The sequence below is a fragment of the Euprymna scolopes genome, chromosome 27 (genome assembly GCF_053919585.1).
Source record: "Euprymna scolopes isolate OS-2025 chromosome 27, ASM5391958v1, whole genome shotgun sequence".
Classification (NCBI taxonomy): domain Eukaryota; kingdom Metazoa; phylum Mollusca; class Cephalopoda; order Sepiida; family Sepiolidae; genus Euprymna; species Euprymna scolopes.
The window spans coordinates 92,220,127-92,238,789 of record NC_136508.1 but is presented as its reverse complement, the minus strand read 5'-3'; the positions used below and the strand labels follow the sequence as shown (position 1 = coordinate 92,238,789).

General features: G+C 37.4%; 1 protein-coding gene across 1 annotated transcript in view; it reads right to left on the bottom strand.

The window, feature by feature from the left end:
- The window catches only part of LOC145248742 (uncharacterized), a 146,379-nt gene that overhangs the window by 25,791 nt on the left and 101,925 nt on the right, over nt 1-18,663 (bottom strand). Inside the window, exon 5 of the mRNA XM_080110388.1 lies at nt 3,160-3,297. Within this exon, the coding sequence (XP_079966514.1) occupies nt 3,160-3,297 (138 nt within the window). The remainder of the gene's footprint in view (nt 1-3,159; nt 3,298-18,663) is intronic.

Sequence of the window (18,663 nt, the reverse complement as noted above, 5' to 3'; positions counted from 1 at the left end):
TCTATAGTCAATAAAGTTTTCTTGCCATAAAAATGAGCGGCCAGTCTACGATTCTTCAGATTTCTAAGCATCTGGGGGAGGCTTTCCAGATTATAAGACAAATTTAATTTTGTCGCCAGAATTGGAAAGGTATGGGTTTTGCCAGTGAACAAATTTAAATCCAAAAAGATTTCTTTAAACATTTTAGGTTGGTTGTTTTTGTTTTACGGCATATCAACCCTTTCCGGGTTATTTAATGCTGAATCCAAAGATTTTGAAGAAAAATTTTTTTAATAGAATATATTTGTTGTTTTCACGTTGGTTTCTATTTAACCCATAGTTGGGACCTCAACAGGTACTACCACTCCGGGTCAGAGTGGACCTGGGAGCAATGGTAATTAAAGGGTGGCTCCACACTCCCCAAAGCCCACAAGCTGGGGCCTCACCACTGGATATAGTTTAAGGTAATATCCAGGACCCCCATTGAGGGACTTTTACCCTCTGCAGGGGGGGGGGCAGTCGGCGTATTCTAATGCCCCACCGACAGGGCCAAAACATTTTAGGACTTGTACCTAAAAAAGTTTTCACATCAATAGTTCTATCCTTTGCTAAGGAGAGGCAATTCAGATTTTTTAAAAATTGAATCGTCCAGGTAAGTCCTCTGACTGCCGGTGTCTAACAAGCAGTTAACTTTTACTTCCTTATCCCCTTTTTTCACAATAATTCAAATTATAGGAGACAGGAAAGCGTTATCACAGTCTTTAGTGCATAGGCATGTGTCAATATGAATATTACTAGTAACAGAAGAACACATGGCAGTCACGTGTTCCTTAGATTTACAACGAAGACAACAAACTTTTCTAGATGTCTTCAATGGACACATATTTCCTAAATGGGATTTTTTAATACAACGAAATCAGAGGCGTAGCTCTCGACACTTTCTTATTTTGGCCTCATGGGTTGTATAATTACTACAGTTGTCAGACAAATGTTCACTCGATTTGCAAAAATCACATTTGGTCTCTGTTATCAGTTTTGTGTTGAACGTCTCGAGAAATGAGGATTCAGTTGGTGTCTTAAACTTAAGTTGCGGCCTAGGTTTTACCGTCATCTTAGCAGGTGTTCTTGCAACAAGCACTTGTTTGACTATTTTCGGGGTCTCCTTCAACAGCACAGACAATGAAGGGTAGTAACTGCCAGAAATTCGCAGGAGTTCTACTTTTATTGCTGGTGGGATCTTCGCAAACAACACTTGCGATATTATAATTGCTCCGGCTATCATCATACAAATCGCAATTGTATGAAGACCTTAATTCCCACATGTCAGCCTGGGTCTTCACAATAAAATTTTTCAATTCCTCCAGATTCCCAGGATTATCCAACTGAAAATCCAGTATTCCCTGTATAATCTTGCCTCTTATTTCTTCCTCGTCCACATATTGGTCCTTTAAAAGTTTCAGGGCCATCAGGTAACTTTCTTCAGAGGGAGAAAGGTGATCTATCAATTGGAGAGCCTTGCCTTCTAATGAACATCTTAAAAAATACAGTTTTCCGTGTCCGAAGTAATGGACTTAGCACAATTTTCAAATTTTACCAAAAAGTCCTTAAAACTCCTTTTGTCTTTTTTAAAGTCATTTTCGTTGAAGTGAGGTTTCTTCAACTTTACCGAAAATGATGCTAGGGTTACCAATTTGGAAGGTGAAGATCTCTTATCAGGGGTCACCGGGTTCTCTTGCTTAGGAATCGAGTCAATATCTCCATCCAATGAGGTGACCGCTGGGGTCTCGGCTTGCTCAGTCTCTCGCAGTAAACTTAGCCTTCGTCTGACATCCTATTTAAAGCGAAAGAAGGCAGTACTTAAGCTGGCCAGGGTCTCTGCATCTCCTTTAGCATAAATCTCCTCCATACCAAATGAAACGGCTTCCAACTCTTCCATCCATTCCTCAATTTCCCTCTTGAAACGAGAAAGCACTTCCTCGGGACTCTTTTCTTTTTCTAGTCCTTCTAGAGTAGTCAGCACATTTCTTTGCAGAAGTTTCCGTTTAAGATCAAGCTCTTCCATAGAGACTGAATCCTCCATGTTATAATTCAGGCAAAAGACAGCAAATACTAGAATAATTCAATTCGAGAAGAGAAGTTTTGTTGAAATTTTGTCAGGATTATTTCACCAACAAGAAGGGGGGGGGGAGGGGTAAGAAAAGGCAGTAAGGGCTTGCAACGAAATGGTGACGTTGCTTACAAGTAGTTTTTTCTTGTAAAGGTAACAATTAACTGGTAATGTTTGCCGAACAACAGTAACGAGGTAATGAGTCTAAGAGACGCCAACCGACTAGCAAGCTAGGTAACTAACTTCCTAACTAATCATTAACCCGTAGTGAGACAACTCCTTTTATACATACTAACTCTCAGTGGCGAGAATTCCAACGTGATTTCCAACGAGATTAAAATGTCTATTTAACTTAGTAGGAAAAACTGGGTGTCTATACACCCAGTTTTTCAGTAACGGCAAAGCAGCAGTTCAGTGTCTTTTCTTCCCTCCGACCCACCCTTGTGTTCTCGTCGAGTAAGTTTTTTTTATTCAAGAAAATAAAAGGTACTCATTTTTGTTTACAAGTGCTACTAATCTGGACTTGCACCAATTTTGTTGTTAATAATTACCCATAACTGTAATCTCTGCCCCCCCCCTAAAAAAAAGTTCAAGCAAAAAAAAAAAAAAAAAAAAAAAAGGCCAGTTGTCAATTTGGTCTCATTTCGTTTTCCGGGACGCTTAGTCTGACTTTTTGATCACCTGTTTGGTTGACCATATTAGATATTTATCGTTAGTTATTTAGACGAGACATAAACATTTAAATCATGATTTTCTCTAGTTCAGATGGGTGCAGTAAACAAACTTTTAACTCAAAATGACCCCTAATGTACTAATGTATAACATAAGACACAGAAAAGAAACATTTATAATGCATACACAGCTTTATTTTCTCATATAACCACCGTACGCTTTCAATGGATTTTGCCCAATTTAGATGTGTAATAAAGAAATAACAAGTTATCTGTTATGTTATGTGATGATCATGTGACCACATAACAAGTGAACTAGGAAATAATCCTTATAAGATCAATGTCACATCCAATGATTTTTATGAGTTTTAATTAAATGTATTTTTTGTTAAATTTTCTTACCAGTTTGACAATTATATCCCATGTATCCTGCTTCACATCCATAACGAGTACATCTTCCATCTGTTTTATTGCAATGGCGTTTGTTTTGACAATGACATGTCTTCAAACATCCAATGCCAAACTTACCATATGGGCATGCTGAAAAGAATCAAAATAACAAACTCATCAAATCGAAACATAAATAAAACGAAGTTTAAAACATTATTAATGTGAAAAAGATTCATATTTTTATATTATATTTATAATATATATATATTATTATAATATATTTTTTATTATTAAAAGAATTTGATTTGTTCTGACTTTTAGAAAGGGACAATCCAGGGTGACCAAAAAAAAACGGGCCCCAACTCTAATTAGGCCCCGTTTCTTAGTGTTTTGTCCGAATGAAATGAAACTTTGGTCAAAACTAGTTTATTATATTCAAAACATCACATCAAAACACTAGGGTATTTGGCCTTTTTTTCTCTGTTCACTGTAAAATGCTCAGAAAAACAATTGAATGTCCTCTATTCTTTTTGGGTCACCCTGTATTAGTCTGTCTTAAAAACAGGCTGAGATTTCAAAAAAAAAAAAAAAAAAAAGAAAAAAAAAAGAAATAGAGAGATTGTTGAATTTTATGTGAAAAGATGTATTGACCCATGTTATGCCCAATATACTTAAAGAGATGCATCTGCTAGAATTATTGTGAGAAAGAATGCAAAATATAAGCTATATTGAATTGGAAATGAAAAGGAAAAAACGTGTTAGTATTTTTATTAGATAGAGATGGATAGTTAAAGTGATTGAAGGTAATCATGTAAGCGATCAAACCATAATGATTGGCGAGAGAATTGTCATATGTTTATGCACCATAATGTGGCTTGAGTGAATATGACAGGCTTATTGCAGTAACTTATAAGGTTGATGAGAAGGACATACTTGTCGTAGGAGATTTGAATGGTCATGTTGGAAAGACTCCTGGTGATGTTGAGAGTGTGCATGGAAAAAATGGATATGCTGATAGGAATACAGAAAAAGATGAAATTTGTTCTTGTTGTGGACAAGTTGGTTGCAAACACTTTTTTTTTAGGAAAAGGGAAAGCCATCTTATTATGTATTAATCTAGTCCAACAAAGAATAAAGTCTTCAAAATGGTTAAATAATTGGCAAAGACGAATATGGATATTGTTGGAACATCAAAAATGGTTTCTTAGTAAAAAATAAACAGAAAAAAGTATTCTTGGAAATGCTATTATGAAAGATTGTTGACTATAGAGTTTTCATGGAATTGAGACAATCTAGAAGTTTCAGAAGTGGTATCTGGTGCAGCTATAAAAATTGAGGTAGAAATGGTACAAGAAGCTATAAGAACATTAAGGCTGGAAGAACTTCCAGTTTTCTTACAGAAATGTTAAAGGCCATGGGTAAAACAAATCAGATGAAAAGAGGCTATCCCAAAAGAATGAGAAATTTTTACAAAGGCAGCAGGAATGCTTTAGATGGACATAATCAAAATTTAAAGCCATTTTCTATGGCCCACTGTGTTAGTTTGTTTATGCACATCTGTAATTGACGTTCTAAGGTATGAATATATTTGAATCTATAGCAGGTTACAAAGTCATCTACATATGAGCCATTTATCTCATTTAAACATTTTACAATATTAAAGATTTTATATTGAATGGAATGACTGACAAAATATAAACTCGTGGAACTCCTTGTGTTCCTCGTTTGTTTCTAAAACCACTTTGCATGTTGGTAATTAAGCCGTTGGTTTCCAAGTACCAGTTTAGTCTTCTATTTAACATTCTTTCAAAAGTTTTGCAAAGATAACTTGTCAATGCTATACATTTAAAATTTTGTGGAGTTGTACTCTCTCTCTCTTTGACTTAGGAATGAGGATGGGGATCCTGATAACTTCTTAATGGGTAGTTTTTCCTTGAACCATATTTCATTGAAGATGTTTAAGTGATGCGTTATTGATTTCAGAGAAAGAAGACAACTTGTCAATACTTCTACTAATATTGTGACATTTCTTAATTTTTTAATATTTTGAGGGATTATTTTACTTGATATGGATTTTTGGATAAGGAAGGGTGATAGTGGTTCATCAGAAGTAACTTCTTGCACTATGAGGTGTGGAAAGGCTTTATTTGCATTGTCATTGTCCAAGTCCATCTCAGACTCTACATGTGGTCTATTAGCTTTTTTTTTTATTCATAATAAGGTTAGAAGGTTTATCAGTCATGCTTCCCATCCATCTCGGAGCCCTTTATGGAAGGAGAAAAATCCTGTTTGCTTTGGTCCTACAGGTCTACGTGGCTGGTATACTCAAACGTGGGCAGGATTCATAATATGTGGTTATACCCACCCAAGTATAGGTTTTCTGTATATTTTTATTATTCCTGTCAGTTACCTTTGTCCCAGCTGGATTGATCATTCAGCCACTGCTCATTAAGTCAGGAAGCCAATATCTTCAGACAGCCTGATCTGGTAACACCAGTTGTAGAAAAGGGGTGCAATTCAATTTTTTTTTTTGTGGTACTGGTAAGCATTAGGGACACAAGAAGTGCAGTGGAATTACTAATCCGTTGTGAAATGATAACCAGTTTGTGTGTAAAAAGTATATAAGAGAATGTATACAGATGAGCAACTGTTGAGGACAACTTGGATTCTTCTCTTACTTAAGATTTACTTATGTTAAGTGTTCGTCCAGTGATACCATATGATCTGATTTTCCTGAGTTTGGTGGAGATTCCGTATAACATAATATTCTGCAAAAAAAATTCACTTTCTCAGTCAGTCTGGGTGGAAATAGCTTCCAATTTTCCTCATCCTATAAAGGTTACACATAAGTTACACTTTTTCTATGCACAACTACTGACAAAAGGTAATACAATCCAGGTGCGCAATGGATAAACACAAACTGACAAATTAAGACATAACAGTGGAATGAGTTTTAAAGTTTCATCCTATAAAGGTTACACATAAGTTACACTTTTTCTATGCACAACTACTGACAAAATTTTTCTTTTTTTTATTACATTTTCACCCCAAACAACGCACATTGCCACTTTGGTGTAGGGGGCTACTATCAGGGGCAACAACTACTGAGGTACTATGTAGGGATTTGGGCAGCAAGATGTCGGTTCACATTGAACTTGAACTTCTGCACGTCAGTAAAGTTGGGGAAGCAGAGACCTGGAATGGAATTCCAAAGTCTAGCGGTTCTGGGGAAGAAACTAATGGAGTAGAAAGATCTTTTACATCTAGGTATCTCTACAGTGTGGGGGTGGGATTTAGCAGCCTGTCGGGTTTGCCGGGGGTGTTCACGTAGGTGTGTCAGAAATTTCGTGAAAATAGTGAATAATTCCACCCCATCTTTCCAAGCTTATAACTCCTCGAAAAATGTAATTCAAGCCTTAATATTTTTTTTTTCAATTAAAGGAGCAAGAACCAAGGTTTCATTAAAAAAAAACAAACAAAAAAAAAACAACGTGTTTTTTTTTTAAAAAGGTTTTAAACTTCGGACTTTACAGGTAAATTTCTAAAAAACAGTTCTGTTTTTTGTTTTAAATTTGAATATATTATTTATTGACCTTTTCTCTTCAATTTGTGAGTAAATTAATTATTTACTTTTCAGTGAGTAAATTAATTATTTACTTTTTAATAGAAACTTGAAAATGGGGGGGGCGTGAATTAAAAAAAAACGTTTGTCTAAAATATTATATTCAGTTTATTGGAAAGAACATAAAATTTCACATTGACCCTGAAAATATCGTAAAAATAGAATAAATAGAAAAATTTTGATAGATTTTTAAAGTTTAAAAATTGAAAAATATTGAGTTCGGAAAATTCATTACCGTTTAAAAAAATATATATATTTCTATTAATTTTAAAACAACTTTAATAGTTTATTTTGGAAGTATAATCCATAAAGAAAATAAATAACCCACTTTTAACAGAGAAATTACGAGATTTTTATATTTTATTCGCAGTTTCGGGTAAATGAACACGGCATATTGAATATAGCAATGTTTTATATGTTGCATTGATGTGAAGAAGTGTGAAGAAAAAAGATTAACATTAGGTTTTAATATTAATTTAATTTTTTATATCCTACTGCCTAATTTCTACATTTTGTCACCTTTTTATATTCATAACAAATTCACACACAAATTTATATATAAGCAGAGCCACTTTTGATTGACTTAAATTATAAACGTTTTTATACTTATTGCTTTTACCAGAAATTCTGCATCTATCCACATGTGTACGAACCATTTGAATCACTTTCGATTTGAACATCACAGGATGAACATCTGCTTCTCTGTACATCACAACAAATGTATTAATTTTTACATATATTTAATTGGTGGATTGCAAGAAGAGAAAAATACTATTTCTTCAATTAAAATTTAATAAAAATAAATATTAACAAATGGCTACAATAAGTAAATAAGTAATTATTTCAAGAGACATGACAAGAAATGTGTCATAAATTATACGAAGGAAAACGCAGTGAATACCATAAAAATTTATTTGATTTTGACAAACTTGGATCCAAGAGTAAAATAATCTGGAGATATCAGGTAATTTACCAAAATGTTTAAATAATCAAGCAAAATTCTTCTACCTTAAAGTTTTTAACCTGGATATTTCTAAGTAATTAATTTAAATCGATATTTTAATTAATTAGCTTTTCTAAAACCAGTGCTCATCTATTCATTAAAATAATTCATAGTTGAATATAAGTATTTATTTTTTAAAAGTTTGATTTCAATATTTGATTATTAACCATTAACATAATCTTTCACTAAATTTTAAAAATATTTTCTTCATTCAAATTATTTGAAAATTTGGGTTATAGTCAGTTAACATACTTCCTAACTTCCAGCGTGACTGCTACTAGAAGTTCTTTTGCTTTTTTCTCTCATGCCTATATCTCTCCTGGGCATATACTCTTATTATTATGTTTTTTTTTTATTTTATTTTTTTTAATTTCATAATCATGAAAAGTTTTTTCCATTTTATTTTAATTAAGAATTATTGAAATTAGTTCTATTTTTTTTTTTAAATTATTGAAAACAATTTTTTGTGCTCATTTTTTTTATTATTGAAAATACATTTAAAATCTTTTTAAACTACTTGTGGGATATTATGTATTGGATACGTTTTTTTTATGTTTGAATTTTTTTTATTTTGATTTCGATAATTTTATTTTTATACTTTCACTAACATGGATACCCTGTGTTACTCGGGTGGACATGAAATTCGGTTTGGACAGAGCTGCTATACAAAGGGATATTGAGCAACCCTCTCAGAAAAGAATGGAGGAAGTAAGTGACAACCTTGATCTCCCAACCAAAAGAATGAATCAAAACAATTTTTGTTTCAATAAAAATAACAGCGAGTGCTCATGCGACCGTAAAAATAAATAAATTATCCGTGTAGGCAAGCTGAAACCTGAAACGTGAAAGAGTGAAAGAAGAAAAAAAGGGTAAGTGGCAAATGCTTTTGTCAACCGTACTATGACGACTTATGACGTTATGATCCTGAAATACAACGTTTATAAACATAAATGCTTACATAACTTGCAAAAAATGATATCGAGAAAAGTGACCCCCCCCACCCCCTGGAAAGAAATGGTCCATCAGCCGCACCACAGACAATCTGTTTTTCTAATTCTCAGATACAATGCGCTGGAGGGCTTGCTCTTTCAGATGGTATCAGTTTCGACCTGATCCAATGCAACCAAGGAAAGTTTTAGTGGATATATGAACACACACACAAACACACAATCCGACGTTTGAAACATATAATAAAAGATAAGACAACAGGGGAAATAATTTAAAACCATTTTCTAAAAAAATTGATGTTGGTAATAATATTTCAAAATAAATTTAATTAAATATATTATGAAATTTTTTTTTTTTTTTTTTTAGTCAATTTTCACCCCAAACAAGGCTCAATGCCACTTTGAAGTAGGGGGTTACTATCGGAGATATAAGTTGCAAGGGCATTATGAAGGGAGATGAGAAGCAAGATGTTTGTTCACATTACACTTGAACATCATTTGTAGACATTTATGCTGACGACACTACCATTTATGGTACCACATCTAAGATAGTAAACGACCAAGTTCTCTCCAATTCTCTCTCCTCTGATCTTGAGCACGTAGTACAATGGGGAAAGGAGTGGCTGGTTACTTTTAATGCATCTAAAACCAAGCTTCTCTCTTTACATCATCAACATTCTAATCCACATTTGGCATCAATTGAAATGAATGGCTCTCGTCTTCAGGAGGCCTCAAGTTTTGACAAGCTTCTGGGCTTGACCATTACTCCTGATCTTAAATGGAACACGTACATCAAATCTGTTGCCAAGGCCGCTGGAAAAATGGTGGGATCTTTCTATCGATCCGGTAGATATCTCACTGCTAATGCTATTCTCTATCTATATAAGAGCCAGGTACGTCCAAGGATGGAATACTGTTGCCACATCTGGGCAGGAGCTGCTAGAAAGGACTTGTCCTGCCTTGATAGAGTTCAAAATAGACTTCGTAGCCTCGTAGGAGATGTCCTTTTCTCCTCCTTGCAACTTCTATCTCACAGAAGAGATGTTGCGAGTTTGTCTCTGATGTATCGTTATTTTCATGGAAAGTGTTCGACTGAGCTTCAATCTATGGTCCCCCCTCGCCAAACTTTCACAAGAAACACTCGTCTAGCTGTAAACACTATCAATAATTTCCCCCACTCTTTATCTGTGCCTAAACCTAAACGTAGATTCCATGAACAAAGCTTCTTTCTTAGAACTGCACGCCTGTGGAATTGTCTTCCGTTTTCCTGCTTTCCGGCTGACTACAATATGGTTGTGTTCAAGTCTAAAGTAAATAAGTTCTTGATGAGCCGTTCCATATAAGTTATCAAATTTACCAAATTTTCATAACTAATGATTACTATATTGTCTAATTTCTACTGTACACTCTTTAACCCTTATCCTTGAGTGGCCTCTGGGCCTTGATAATGTGGTAATGCCTATGTAAAAAAAAAAAAAAAAAAAAAAAAAAAAAAACTTCTGCATATAAGTACAGTTGGGAAAGCAGAATCCCGGAAGAGAGTTCCAAAGTCTTGCAGTTCTGGGGAAGAAACTATTGAAGTAGAAAGCTTTCTTACACGTAGGGATATCTACTGTGAAGGAGTGGGATTTAGCTGCTTGTTGGGTTTCTCGGGGGTATTCACATCAAGGAGGTACAAGTGCTTGTAGTTCGTCAGAGCATTCACCATTAAAGTACTTGTAGATTAGGCAGAGGGATGCAACATTTTGTCGATGGGACAGAGGCTGAAGCCTAGATGACAGTTCAGGACCTATCAGGTTGGTGACTCTCTTTTGAACCCTGTCCAAGAGTGAGAGACAAGCAGCAGATCCAGCAGCCCAAATGTGACAACAGTACTCCATACATGGGCAAGTGGTAGCCTTATAGAGGTACAGGATACTTTCAGGCGTAAGTAGTTTTCTAGCATGGTACAGAGAGCTCACCTTCTTTGCAGCAGCCTTGGCAATGTTCTCAGTGTATCTCTTCATGTTCCCTGTAAACATTAGGCCAAGGAGTTTAAAGGAAGTACTTTCAGGTAATGTGTTCTTAGCCATTGCTTTTGGTGATAGAGAAGGTTTCTTGTAGTTATTGAAGGAAACAAGCTTAGTCTTGGCAGCATTGAATGTGATCATCCATTTTTATCCCTATTCCATTACAGATTGGAGGTCATCCTCTTGTGTTTCTGCCATTTCCTTTGATAGGTGTTCATATGTTTTCCCCTCGTGCCTTTTATAGAGAGTGGTGTCATCAGCAAATATACCAATCTGAGACACAATTTTATCAGGGAGGTAATTTATGAATATCAGGAATAATAAAGGTCCAAGGATAGACCCCTGAGGTACTCCCGTATTTATATCATATTGTTTAGATGTACGACCGCCGAGGACAACTTGGATTTTTCTCTTATTTAAGAAGGATTTAATTACATTTTTTTTTTTTTTTTTTTTTTTTTACACAGTGGTCACCACTTATCAAGGCCCGGAAGCCACTCAGGGATAAGGGTTATTGCAATACATTATGTTAGTGTGAAGATTTGATGAAGTGTTTAATTAAGGGGGCGGTTCATTAGGAATTTGTTAACGTTGGACTTGAAGACATCCAAGTTGTAGTCAGGTGGGAAGCAGGCAGGCGGAACAGAGTTCCACAGGCGTGCAGTTCTAAGAAAGAAGCTTTGTTCATGGAATTCACGTTTTGATTTAGGCACAGATAAAGAGTGGGGGAAATTTTTCACAGTGGATTCGACTAGACGGGTGGTTTTCGTGAAAGATTGGCGAGGGGGGACAAGAGATTTGAGTTCAGACGAGCACCTGCCATGGAAATAACGATAAAACAAGGATAGGCTCGCAACGTCTCTTCTGTGGGAGAGAGGTTGCAGGGTAGAGAAAAGGGCATCCCCCACTAAGCCACGAAGTCTATTTTGTACTGTGTCAAGGCAGGATAGGCTGTTTTTAGCAGCTCCTGCCCAGATATGGCAGCAGTATTCCATCCTTGGACGTACTTGACTTTTATATAGATAGAGAATTGCATCAGTAGTGAGATATCTTCTGGAGCGGTAGAAGGATCCCACCATCTTTCCAGCGACCTTGGCAACAGACTTGATGTACGTGTTCCATTTCAGATCAGGAATAAAGGTCAAACCCAGAAGCTTGTCAAGACACGGGACCTCTCTCAGACGAGAGCCATCCATCCCAATTGATGCCAGATGGGGATCAGAGCGTTGATGATGTAAGGATAGGAGTTTGGTTTTAGATGCATTAAAGGTAACTAGCCACGTCTTCCCCCACTGAACCACGTGCTCGAGATCAGAGGAGAGAGAATCAGAGAGAACTTTGTCATTTACAGCCTTTGATGTGTTGCCGTAGATGGTCGTGTAATCAGCATAGATGTCATAGAATGATTTAAGTATGTGTTTAGGGAGGTCATTGATGTAGATCAGGAAGAGAGTTGGGCCCAGGATTGACCTCTGAGGGACTCCAGCATTAATACTGCAGGCCTCTGACTTTTGTCCATCGACCACTACTCTTATGAGCCTATCGGAGAGAAATGATTTAATGATTGAGAAAACATTTCCAGTTATACCGTAGCTGGAAATCTTGTGAAGTAGACCCTTATGCCATACTTTGTCGAAGGCTTTTGATATGTCAAGAGCAATTGCCCAAGAAAGGGAGCCTTTGTCAAGAGATTCACTAATCCTGTGAGATATAACCGTCAGCACATCTGCGGTAGATCTTGCAGAGCGGAAACCATATTGTGTGCCACTAAGAAGGTTATTCCTGCTGAGGTGGTTGACAATTTCTCTATTTAATATGGATTCCAGCAACTTACTCATGACACATAGGAGACTTATTGGTCTGTACTGAGAGGGAGATGACTTATCACCTGAATTCTTAAATACAGGGCAAACTGATGAGATCTTCCAGGGGATTGGAAAGCACTTCTCCTTAAGGCAGCGCTTAAACAGTTTCGTAAGTATGGGAGCAAGTTCTGGTTGAAGCTTTTTTAACACTATAATTGGTATGCCGTCAGGGCCAGTTGCTTTACTGGAATCAAGGTTCCTGATTAGCTTGGTGACCTCATGCACGGATATTTGTATGTTACCTAGCTTGTTCTGTGTTATAGGAGGAAATATGGGGAGTTGCTGGCCTTTGTCGCATAGGGTAGAATTAGCTGCAAAGTTCTTTGCAAATAGTTTGGCCTTGTCTGACGCTGACGAGATGACCTCTGGTCCATTGATAATGGTTGGGATAGAACGCACACTTCTGTTCAAGATCCTATTTGTTATTTGCCAAAACTGGTGGGAACCAAGCCGCTGATCAGCTACCTTGGATTTAACAGACTGGGCATATAGCTCTCTTGCATTTTTTTATTACTCTTTTACAGTGGTTGCTGGCAGTCCTGAAAGCAGCTTTAGTCTCAGTGCATCTATTACGTTGGTAGCTATGGAAAAAGTGATTTCTGTGCGCGATAGCAGCAGCACATTCTGGGGAGAACCATAGCTGGCTGTTAGGTTTTTGTTGGAATTTTTTAGATGGTATGAATTGGTCTATGCCTACAATTAACCATTCGGTCAGATCTGATACTATAGAGGACACTTCCTTTTTAAACATGGAGTGCAGAGGTAAATCAGATATGAATGTACGGAAGCTATCCCAGTCAGCCTTAGAGTATCGGTATACAGTACGGTGGAGGGGTACGTCTGGGGACTTATTACATTTCGTTTTTATCTTAACTGATACAACGGAGTGGTTGGAGGATCCTAGAGGAGAATGAACGGAACATGAACATAGCTCAGGGGAAGTTGAGAGAAAAAGGTCGAGGAGGCTTGCATATTGACCGGGTGTATCGGGCACACGGGTGGGTTCGTGAACAATCTGAGTGAGGTCATAAGCAATGGCAAAATCATGACAAAACCTCCCCTCATCGTCTATCTTATTTGAATGGGTAAGCCATTCCACGTTATGGACGTTGAAGTCACCACAGATGTGGATGTTAGCTGAGGGATGTGCAGACAGGATGTGGTCTATTTTCTCAGATATGCTCTTAAAGATAGTAACTCCGCTGTTGTGGGGCCGATAGAGGGCAAATATAAATGCAGTGGTGCTAGCAAGTGCAACCCGGAAGCACATATAGGGTAAGTTAGGATCTTCTCTAGAGATATCCCTGCCACACGGGAAGCCATCTTTAATGTAGGCACATATTCCATGCCCATGGCGATCTTTGGGGTCAGATTTAGCTGTTAAATTATAGTATCCGTTAATTATGAACTCATCTAGGGAAGTGGTCGGCCCTATTCCAGTTTCGCTTAGAAATAATATGTTCGGTTTCGTCTCCTGTAATTGGGTTTCAACCTCTGGAAGGTTGGAACATAGACCCCTGATGTTGGAAAAGGAGACCTGGTAGTAGGGGTCTACGTTGGAAGATGGGGTTCTAGCTTTATTCGAGTTTTTTTTCTGGAGATATTTCATGTTGAGGTTTTGGGATTTGTGGAAGAGATCGGCATATTTGGTTAGAGCAGTACAGAGAGGGAAAGTAGGAGAGAAAAAGACAGGAAATTTTTTTTTTTTGTAGCACACAAAAAGGTAAAGCCGTAACAATTACCCACTAGTATGGGATCGAGAGGCCCCACCAGAGACTACTACATGGTCCACATCCACTCACCAAATGGCAATACAGCAGTCCCAGTACTTTGCGCCTGCTGATAGGGCAGCCTCCTTAGTGGTTAATCCAAGGTTCGGGTCCTTGACTATCAGGCGGATAATGTCAGTCCAGACAAAACGTTTACCTCCAGCACCCTTACTAGTGACATGGCCACAAGGACAGACATAGAGACAGAAAAATTTCCGACATCTCAGACTACTGTTCACCAAGTACTACCGACCTTTAAGCAGCTTTTTCTTCACCCTTTGTCAGAAAAATCACTCATTGAATGAGGACTGAGGGACAAAAAAGGAGAAGCGAGAGTTACTGGAGCTGCCGATAACACATTCACTGTATTATCTACTCTCCATTTAAAAAAAAAGGGGGGGGAAAGAGGGGAATGGTACAAGTGACTTATTTATATCTAAGCGGTAAGTTTTGTCCAGTGAATGGTATATACATTCAGAGATTACAGTTAAGATATCTGCTGTGGAACGGGCTTGCCTAAATCCATATTGTTTGTCAGTCAGGAGTTTAGCAGCCGTTAGGTGCTGGACTAGGGCTTGATTAACTAAGGACTCAAATATTTTGGTGAAAAGTGGGAGGAGGCTAATGGGGCAATAATTTAATGGGTCAGTTCTTTCACCAGAATTTTTAAAGACTGGTACCACAGAAGCGGTTTTCCAGCAATTGGGAAAGCAAGTTTCATTAAGGCTTTTGTTGTAAAGTTTGGAGAGAACTGGAACAACCTCAGCGGAGCAATTTTTAATAGCATAGTCAGGATAAGATCAGGTCCACATGCTTTTGAAGTGTCTAGGTTTTCTATGATACCATGTACCTGAAAAGGGGTGATTTTCAAATCGTCTAGTGTGGCGTCTGTCCGCAAAAGGAAAGTCGGGGAGGGAGTGGTGTGCCAGGTCCAGTGTGGAGTTGGAGGCAAACCGACTGGCAAGCAGATTGGCCTTGTCGATTGCTGTGCAAGCAACCTCATGCTTGTTTGATAGTGGGAGAATCCTTGATTGCCCATTATTTACTACATTGTTGTAGATTTTCCAAAAATCACGGGTTCCTAATTTCTGTGCTTCGATGCATTTTCTGGTGGTTTCAGTGTAATCTGTCTTAGTTGTCATTATTACTCTCTTACAATTACTTCTAGCTTCTATATACTTCTGTTGGAACTGGACTTTTGCCGATTAAATCTGCAGTTGCACAAGTAGAAGTAAACTATTGGGAAGAGTGGGGCTTGCTATAGAATTTCTGTGTGGGAACATGTGCTTCAATTGCAGTTTTGAACCATTCAGTGGTCTCATTTGCACACTGTTCCGCTGGAAGAGAAAAGATATTTTGCCATGGGGCATCTCTGATGAGTTCCCTGATGGCTTCGCAATCAGCCTTTTTGTAATACCTCGTTGTTTAGAGCAGTGGGCCTTCAGTTTTAGGGCGAGAATTTAGGGTGATTTCTACCATTATCACAGCATGATCAGCATTCCTGAGTAGGCTGTTGGCATTTGTTGTACAATCATCGGGAAATATAAATCAACTTTAAATAGCAATCTTAAATAGAACACTTATAACAATTCTCTCACATAAACAGTAACTAATATACAGCTATTTAGTAAAATCGATTTTCCTTCATGTAATATGCAAATGAGATCACCTCTTAATCATATATTTTGAAAGAATCATACTATATATATAGGAATGAATGAAATAGTAAAGTAATGGACCTTTTGTAATCAAACAGACAGACAGGAATACGAATTTATATATATATATATATATATATATATATATATATATATATATATGATATATCCTGCGGCGGGTGGCCGTAATAAAAGGATATTCAAGAAAGGTATTCCACCAGGGAAATAAATGGATAAAGAGGTTCTGAAGTAATAAAGAAATAGAGAAGTTTATTGAGAATATTTACAGAGACAGCATGTTACGTTTTTAAGTGTTCCCGCCCAGAGAAGGCTCTCACAACCTGTGACCGGTGATAACGTTCTTTCGATAAAAAGTTCCAGCGGTGAATTGCTCATCTCGCCATAACACCTCCCCCTAAGACAATTTCTCCCAAGAGAATTTGGCTTAATATCGTTTGCTTTTTGGCTTGGGGCTCAGCCAGTTAACTTTTCTTTTCACCCTTGTACTTTTTCTCCTCAATATCGTTTGAGTGGGTGGAGTTGGTGGAGAAGCTGGAACTCTCAAATCTAGAGTAAGTTCTGTTAAGGGTTGGGGAATATCAAAAGAATCATACAAAACCTCTAGGGGCAGGTCATTTTCTTCTGCCTGTTTGTAGTCATCAGTGTGTCGAGGTCTTAGCTGATTTATATGCCTGCGTCAGTCGAATTTATTACTTCTTACAGAATATAGCATGTGTCCGATTCTTTTCATGATAATCCCCTCCTCCCAAAAGTTTTTTCCACTCCTGTAATTCAGAAAGAATATTCTGTCACCAGGTTTGTAAAACCTTGTTGGAAAATTTTCTTTTGTTGTTGTTACTCTGGTTGCACTTGGTAAAATTCTGTCAAATACAGATCTGATTTTCCGTGCAAACATCAGTTCAGCTGATGACGAACCGGTATCAGTGTTTGGGTTCGGAGTTATCCTGTACACCGATAAAAATTGTTCAAGACTCTTCTCGTCAGTGTCCATGCCTTGGTTTTTCTTCAAGGCTCTTTTGAATGTATCGACGAACCTCTCTGCTAGGCCATTTGACTTGGGTGGTAGATTGCCGTTGTTAAATGTTCAATGGCTAGAGCCTTGCAGAATTCTTCAAATTCTTTGCTGGTAAATTGGGTGCCGTTGTCGCTGACAATAGTTTTAGGCACTCCAAAACGACTGAAGAGAACTCTTAGTGCATCTATTGTACTCATCGAAGTAGGGTGTTTGTATTTAAACACTTCTGGCCATTTTGTGAAACTGTCGGCGACCACTAAGAAATAATGTCCATTTAAAGGACCTTCATAATCGATATGTAACCGAGTCCACGGTGTATCAGTCTTTGGCCACGGTTGTATCTGCACAGGTGGTGCCTTTGCTGCTAGCTGACACCCTTGACACTCTCTTACGAGTTTTTCAATGCCCTGGTCCATCCTAGGCCAATACGTATATCCACGCATTTAAAGCTTTCATTCTCGACATGCCTGGATGACCTTAAATAAAGAGAAAATTAAAACATTGCAAAAATTGAAAATTCTTATGTACGCGGACCTTGCAGGTTTTGCCTATTTTAGGGCATTTTACTTAACGCACTATTTAATAAGTTTACTTTGCCATACTAGTGTCATTATGTAGTCGTGATGTATTTAAAATTCTTCTCTGAAGCGTAGTCGGTATGACGACTCTGTCTGCGTATATCAAGGTGTGAGCACCAATGGAAAATGGTAAAATTTTAGGATCTTTCTTTGATTTTCCATTTAGTTGCACCAACTTTTTCATTTTCACAATATAATCATCCTTTTCTGCTGCCTTATTTATTTCGTCTAGAGTCACTGGTAACTCTCTGATTGTGTTGCACAGTAATCCGGAGAGTTCTTTTTCCTCTGTCAATGCAGCTATTACTGTGTCTTCCAAAGGTTCAGCACACTTTTGGATGAGCTTGGACAGTCCATCTGCATGTCCGATATTTTTGGATGAAATATACTCCATTTTAAAGTTATAATTTAGTAGAATTATGCTCCATCGTTGGAGTCTGTTCGCAGTGTGCGTAGGTATGCCTTTTTAGAGCCAAAAATAGTCAATAAGGGGTTGTGGTCAGTTTGCAAAGTAAACATCCTTCCATAAATAAATCTATGGAATTTTTTAATGGCATAAATAATCGCCAAGCTTTCTTTTTCAATTTGAGAATAGTTTCTTTCAGCCGGCAAAAGTGATCTGGATGCATGGGCTATTGGCTTTGTTGATCCATCGTCAAGTTTATGGAGAAGAACTGCTCCTACTCCATAGTCACTTGCATCTGATGCAATAATCAATTCTTTCTGTGGATCAAAATGTGCTAGAGCTAAATCTGATAGCAGGCATTTCTTAATATCTTCAAACGCATTTTGGCATTCTTTTGACCAAATCCACCTTTGTCCTTTTTTTAACAAATCATTCAATGGTGCTCTCAACTTATGCATGCTTGGAATATAAATAGCATAATATTGAGCTAAACCCCAAAAAGATTGTAACTGGGCAACATTATTGGGTGCTGGCATCCTCTCGATTGCTTCTGTTCTCTGAGGATCCGGTCTTCTGCCTTGGCTGTCGATAATTTGACCAAGATATTTTATCTGTTTTAAAAA